Genomic DNA, 6,889 nt, shown 5'->3' with positions numbered 1-6,889 from the left:
TGGCAACAAATAATGGCTGAAATGTGATTGGTTAAATGCTTCAATGTGAAAGCCCACATCTGGAAGCAGCCCAACCAGGGGGGAAAGCAATGAGAGGAAGCTGAAAGACAATTTGCAAGTATTTAATAAGTATTCAAGGACAAAATATAATATTATCCCATGATTCAGATATTTTTTAGGCCAGCAAAGGAGCCCTTGTAGGCCCTGACAGTCCAACAATGTTATAAACATGATAATGATGATGTTATTATGTAATAATAATATCGAAACAGTAATGATGATAATGGTAAAAATGGTGTCAACCTGGCCGAAACCAGTTCAAACGTCATGCGTAATTCTATTGTATTGAGACTATTTGAATACTTGGCGCTAAATCAACAAATCACATCTAAATAGTTTTTTATTGTATCTTCAGATCCACTTTCTGTATTTTTTTTTTGTGACTAAAAAGAAAGAGGCGTTAACTCGCACACAGTCTCCACAGAAGTGGAAGCGTGATAGTACACGAGACTAAGCTCCCGTGGGCGGTGAGCGTCCTGACTCCACTCATCGGTTTGTGCGCTTGTGCGTGCGCGCGTGCGCAGACAGGAAGCTGCCGAGGGGCGGGCGAGGAGGGGGGGAGCCTTTGAAAGCGCCGTCAGACACGTGAGGCTCATGTGACAGACGAGGGACGTGCTTGTCCGCCTGCCCGCCTGCAGTCACAGGACTCGATCCACTCGTAGATCTCGAGCTACACGCCCAGTCCTTGCGCACACTCTGTCGAGTCACAGACCGAATACACACGCGCGGAGAACGGGAAGCGAGAAAGAAAGAGCGCATGCTGCAAAAAAACAAAACGGGACTGACGGAGTGCTGGATCTTTTCATATTATTGTTTTTCTTCATCTTGGATCTTTCCTACTTCTATTTTTTTTACTTTTTGAACAACATGGAGGGGATTACCCGGGCGCAACCGCCACCATGTGCGCCCAAACACGCGTCGCTGGATATCGCTGACATGCAGGGGTAAGCAAGGTGTTTCATTACGAATCCAATTGAAATTAATAATAATAATAATTAATGAATGTCACTTTTTCTACGAAGAATGGATTTCCCGATCTACGTGTACAAGTCAAGAAGGGGAATTAAACGCGGGGATGACAGCAGGGTAATTCATTGTTTATTCCATTTGAATTTTCCGAATTTGAAATAGAAGTGCGCAGAAATTCAACATCCGTGCATGTTTTGTACCTGTAGGAGACTTACAAGTTGCCTCATCGACTCATCGAAAAGAAAAGACGCGACAGAATCAACGAATGCATCGCTCAGCTTAAAGACTTGCTACCCGAGCACCTCAAGCTTACAGTGAGTTGTTTATTTTATTTTTGTACATCATGGCTCTTAAATGAATTTAGGGAGGGTGGGTAAAATCAGGTTTTCCACTCAAAAATATGCGATAAAAGCATTCCACTGTTCTCATATATGTTTGTTTAATATTCCTCTTAAAAAACAAGATTTAAAAAATAATGAAAATAAATCGATCAGTGATAAATGAATGCAAATCTACTAGGACTGCACTTAAAGGAAATTGTATTATTTAGTATTAAAACATGTAATTCATTTAAGAAATATTATTGAATTAACAAAGTGTGAGCAAAAATGCATTTACTATTATATAAAAGAGATTTTTAGGTTGAAGATTTTCTATTTACATAAAGTGAGCCTTACCCAGAAGGATAAGACATGATTGTCCACATACAGTAATTGTCTTGCTGTTAGAAGTGCATGAAAAAACAAAAAACCCGAGGAAAGACTGCCCCCCAAAAATGAAAAGAAAATTGGCTCAATTGTAAAAACAATTAAAATCGAAGGGGGATTAACTCATGTTCAGTCCCGTCTCAAGTTTTCCTCATTTCCCTCATGTTGACGTTTGGAATTTTTCCTTGCCTTCATGTAGGTTTTAGATCAGGGGCTGGTGTAATTATAGTCTTTAGTGTGCAATAATCTGTGGTTTTCTTGTGATTAAAGGCATCCCGAATAAACTTGACTTGTCCCTAGTTTGTATTTTTTACTTGTGGATTTTACCACTCATTTTAGGTAGCATGACAAAATAGTGGTCAAATAATACATACTGTTCCATTCACTTTTATATTAAAGCAAAGGACCTGAAACTATCGCCTTAAGGGCTGAATTTGGCCATGGGACGAGACTCCTGTTGTACTTTTTTTGTTTGAAGTTTTGGTTTAAAGTCGGATAGAAAGCGCCATTTACAACAACAAAAAAAAAGACGATTGGTGTACTTACTTTGGAAACTAAAGTAAAAAAAAATACATATATAAATATATATTTATGGTGTATCGGGCAGCATGTTGTTCCTAAAAGGATTGCCTCGCATGAGTTCCCGTGTGTCGGCTTAATCTGCGTTTGGCTTGGGGACGCGTTACATAAGAAAGATCAACATTCTTATCGAAGGTCTTCCTGTTTTTAGACGCTGGGTCATTTGGAGAAAGCGGTGGTGTTGGAGCTCACCCTCAAACACGTGAACGCTTTGAACGCGCTGCTGGAGCAGCAGCAGCAGCAGATCGTCGAGCTGCAGAAAGACTTGCGAATAAGTACGTCAAAATGAAGGGTTTTTCAAAATTGGAGCTGATCTCTTGCCCTTGTTACACGTAAGAGGCCAAAGCTACGCTCTGATTGATACAAGACGATTAAATATTAAAAAAACATTCTAAAACAATGATTGTCAAATAAAAGTCTACTGATTTAATGCTAACAGAAACAAATCTTATTCACACAAAGGGCCGAAAATTACAACACTATTTGCAGTTTTTTTCCAGTCAAATATTGTATCTCCTTACAGTGAAAGAAAGAACATCGTCTGATGGTTCTCTTGTTTATTTTTATTACGATACCAAAGACGTGCAACGTTAGATTTGGACTGAAGGTGTTACAAGAGAAACATTTGAAGATGTTTCTGTTACGATCTAGATAACGCAACACTAAATGATGGCCGTTAACTAAAATACTAGCAGAGTCCGTTGGAAAAGCTACCATAGTTAGCTAGACAGCTAACTGAGCAGAGATAGATAAGTGGATAGAGAGATAGAGCAAAAGATAGAACAATAGATAGAACAGTATATAGACCGATAGATCGAGAAATAGGCCAATAAGAGTGATAGAGCTATAGACTGATAAAAGTGATAGATCAATAGATAGATTGATAGATTAATAAATAGAGCCAAAGACTGATATATAGAGTGGTAGATAGACGAATGGAGCTATAGCTAGAGCGATTGAGCAATAAATAGAGCGACAGAGCAATGGAGCAATACAGCGATAGAAGAGTAATCGACAAGTATCTAGAGAGAGAGAGAGAGAGCCAAAGAGCCAGAGATAGAGCGATAGCAAGTTAGCTGCTGGCAGAAATAATAGCAAGATAGCTGACTAGAATGATAGAGCTAGGTAGATAAAAAGAGAGATAGAGATGGATCGACCAATAGTAAGCTGCCAAGCATCCCAAATAGAGATGAAAAGCTAGCTAGTTACCGAGATCAGTTCAAAATAATAGTTAGCCATCAAAATAGATTGATAGTTATCAACCTAGCTAGAGGTCTCTCAATGATTAAACTTAGTTTCATAAACTTTGAGCAGAGTGTAAAAACATTGTGAAGTTGTTCCTTCTAAAATCATGCCTAATTTCCTAGATCAATTAACAAAGAAACAGCAAGCTAGTTAACTACCGAAATAGATAACTATGAAACTAGCTAGATGCTTTTACGCTGAAATAAATTTGGTGTGATAAACAACTTTGAGCAGAGCATCGTATATTAAAGTCATTTTCTCTTAAATCACGCCAGGCGACCAAAGCGGCGACGACGCGGAGGTCAGCGAGCAGATGTTCCGTTCTGGTTTCCACCTGTGCGCTAAAGAAGTCCTTCACTACCTGGCTGGCCAAGAAAAAAGTCAGGACCTGATGCCTTCCCACGTCATCAGCCACATCCACAAGTTGGCGTCGGAGGTCATGCAACATCAAAGCGATGCGCTCTTCGGCAGCTCCGTCCTTCAGAGTACAGAGAAACCCCAAAAACCTACGGAGCCGCCTTCTGGGGCCACCCAGGGGCTATCCAAGAACTGCGTTCCCGTCATTCAAAGGACTTACCCCGGCGGGATGGGGGAACAGAGCGGCAGCGACACAGACACTGATAGCGGCTACGGGGGCGAACACGACAAACGCCATCTCGGAAACACCGTTTGTGAGCACAAACGGACGGCGGAGAGGTCCGAAGGGAGCGAACTGCAGGCTAAGAAGTTGCGGTCCGACTCCTCCGGGGACGAAAAAGTCTCTGGTTACCCAGGCGCAACCCCTGGCAGCTACGTTTCTTTCCCCCCCAACCAGCATCCCCTCTGCCTACCATTCTATCTATTCCCCCCTACAACTGCAGCAGCTGCCGCCTATCTACCTGTGCTGGAGAAGTGCTGGTACCCGGGTGGTATGCCCCTGATGTACCCTGGCGTGGGCGCTGCTACCTTAACTCCGGAGAGGGTGAGGTCACCAGTTCCATGCCAGAACCCCGTGGACTCCACTCAAGCTCAAAAACAGCTTTCCCCGTTAAATTTGGAAACCAAAGAGTAACAGACTTCCTGAAACAGCCGACCACCTTCTATCATGAGTGCGCATGACGAGGAACACTGTGAACCCATGAATGACTACGAGGTCCTGCAGCGGGGACGCGATTCTCCGCGCTGGGTGCTGAATGTCAGACGTGAATCCAGAATGTAGAAGACACGAGACAAAAATTGTCAAACACTAGGCCCGGGGATCAGACTTGGCCCCACGTCATTTTAAGAGGCTCACAAAGCCAACCGACTTCCACGAATTTTGCTAAAATCCCAACCAGTTTCAAATTTTGTTAGTTATGTTTGCATTTTATATTTTTATACAATAGCGCCATAAATGAATCCTTCGAAATGTAAAAAACAAACGTGGAGCCCAGAAGATGTATCTGAATGTAACGAGATTCATAGAGACGGAGAAAGAGAGAACACTGTAGACAGTCGGGTACGTTTGTTTCTACCTGTATTTGTACATACATACAAACAAACTGAATGTAATGATAAAACAGAAGACTGTTTGTCTTTTGAAGTAAATGCTGCTCGCTACCATTCGATTTACTGTAGATCCTGAAAAAGCAAATCTATTGTTATTGCATTTCATTTTTTTCCTGCTGTCAAAGTAAAAGCTTTATAATGGCTTAAACTCCCGAGTTAAAGCTTTAACACGACTTGAACTCCGGAGATAATCCTTTGAACTGGCCATAAATTTTGAGTTAAACATTGAAAATGGCTGAAGCTCTTGAGTAAAAGCTTTATACGGCTTTAACTCTTGAGATTAACTTTTGAACGCCCTTAACGTTTGAGATAAACCTTTAAAACAGCTTTACCATTTGAGTTAGTTTTAAAGCCGCTAAAACTCTTTTTGTTCAAACTTTTAAATACCTTTAACTCTTGAGTTAAAAGCTTCAAAGCCTGTAACTCACAAGTTTAAGAGTTAAAGCTGAGTGAGTCATGAGTTAAAGCTCTTGGGTTAATGCAACAAACTCTTTGCGTAACAAGTTTTAACGGCTTCAATGCTGCTTAACTCTTGAGTTTAAGTTCTGAAGCTACTCTAATTCAAGAGTTTAAGTTTCAATGCTGCGATTGGCTGGCAACCAGTTGAGGGTGTCCCCTGCCCACTGCCCGGAGATGGCTGGGATGGGCTCCAGCCCGCCCGCGACCCTAATGAGGATAAGCGATACGGCTAATGAGATGAGAAGTTTCAATGCTTAATGAGTTTTAAATTAAAGCTTTAAAGGACCTTTAACTATCAAGTAAAAGCTTTAAAAGCACTTTACCTCTTTGTTAAACGGCTTTACCTCTTGAGTTAAAGCTCCGAATCCACTATAATTCATGAGTTTAAGTATGAATGCTTAATGACTTTTGAATTAAAGCTTCAAAACGTCTTTAACTCTTGAACAGCTTTACCTTTTGAGTTAAAGCTTTAAAGTTGTTTTAACTCAATATTTAAGGCTCTAAACACTGAATGACTCTTGAGTTCAAGCAGTACAGCTACACCTTTTGACAGCACAAGTTTTTTTGGGGCTCGGGACTGCAACAAATCCGATTTTGGATCTATATTTTTCTCATAAAAATGTCTTTCCCCGTTTACAATGCTATATCACTTATTTTCAAGCTATCTGAGGGATAAACATGTGAGTGTTTGTAAAGAATGCAGGGGCGTTGTCACCGTGTGAGGCGTGTCGCACATGCTGTCCTCGCCGCGAATCTGATCCCCCATCAAGTGGCGTCCTGTCCTTTTTGGCGTGTGAACGCTACCCTCATATTTTTATTTTTGATACATGACCTGATGAGGGTACTTTACGGTCGTGGTGTGCCATATGCCAAGCGTGTACATAGCTTCGGTTTTCCACCCCAATTCAGGTGTTGCCTTCGACTCGCAGATTCTTTTGTGTATTTTGCTTTAAAATGTCCTTTCTCGTGGCAGTGAATGTAAAGTTGAGACCACAAAGTAGTTCTAGTTTTCTATGGTACATTGGAGGGGGCGGGGGTATTTTGAACTTTAACATACTCTTCAGTCAGAATTTTGTAAAGTATTATTGATATATATATATTCAAGTATTAATAAAGTTTCTTCTTTTCCCCCACCTTGTGGAATCCACCGCCTGTTGATGTTCATGTTGCAGCCAGCCGTCCTGACAGCTCTCCATAACAACACGCGCTTATGTAAGACTTACATAACCCATAAAGTAGTCAAGCGGCTATAAATCACAAACGTGTCTTAGATTGCAGACAAGCTGTGAGTATATCGAATTCTAAAAGATGTCATAGGAACTATGTGGAAGAAATAAATCATC

General features: G+C 41.1%; 1 protein-coding gene across 1 annotated transcript; it reads left to right on the top strand.

Moving 5' to 3' along the window:
• The first annotated feature begins 650 nt into the window (after window positions 1-650).
• bhlhe40 (basic helix-loop-helix family, member e40) lies at window positions 651-6,679 on the top strand. Its single transcript, XM_088338525.1, has 5 exons — window positions 651-1,004; window positions 1,083-1,146; window positions 1,236-1,343; window positions 2,467-2,590; window positions 3,836-6,679. Exons 1-5 carry the CDS (start codon window positions 928-930, stop codon window positions 4,609-4,611), a joined length of 1,149 nt encoding a protein of 382 aa, XP_088194651.1. The 5' UTR covers window positions 651-927; the 3' UTR covers window positions 4,612-6,679.
• Window positions 6,680-6,889: the final 210 nt, after the last annotated feature.

Source organism: Urocampus carinirostris, chromosome 6 (genome assembly GCF_059441175.1).
Source record: "Urocampus carinirostris isolate Australia breed hairy pipefish chromosome 6, RoL_Ucar_1.0, whole genome shotgun sequence".
NCBI classification, from domain to species: Eukaryota; Metazoa; Chordata; class Actinopteri; order Syngnathiformes; family Syngnathidae; genus Urocampus; species Urocampus carinirostris.
This window is presented reverse-complemented; position numbering and strand designations above follow the sequence as displayed.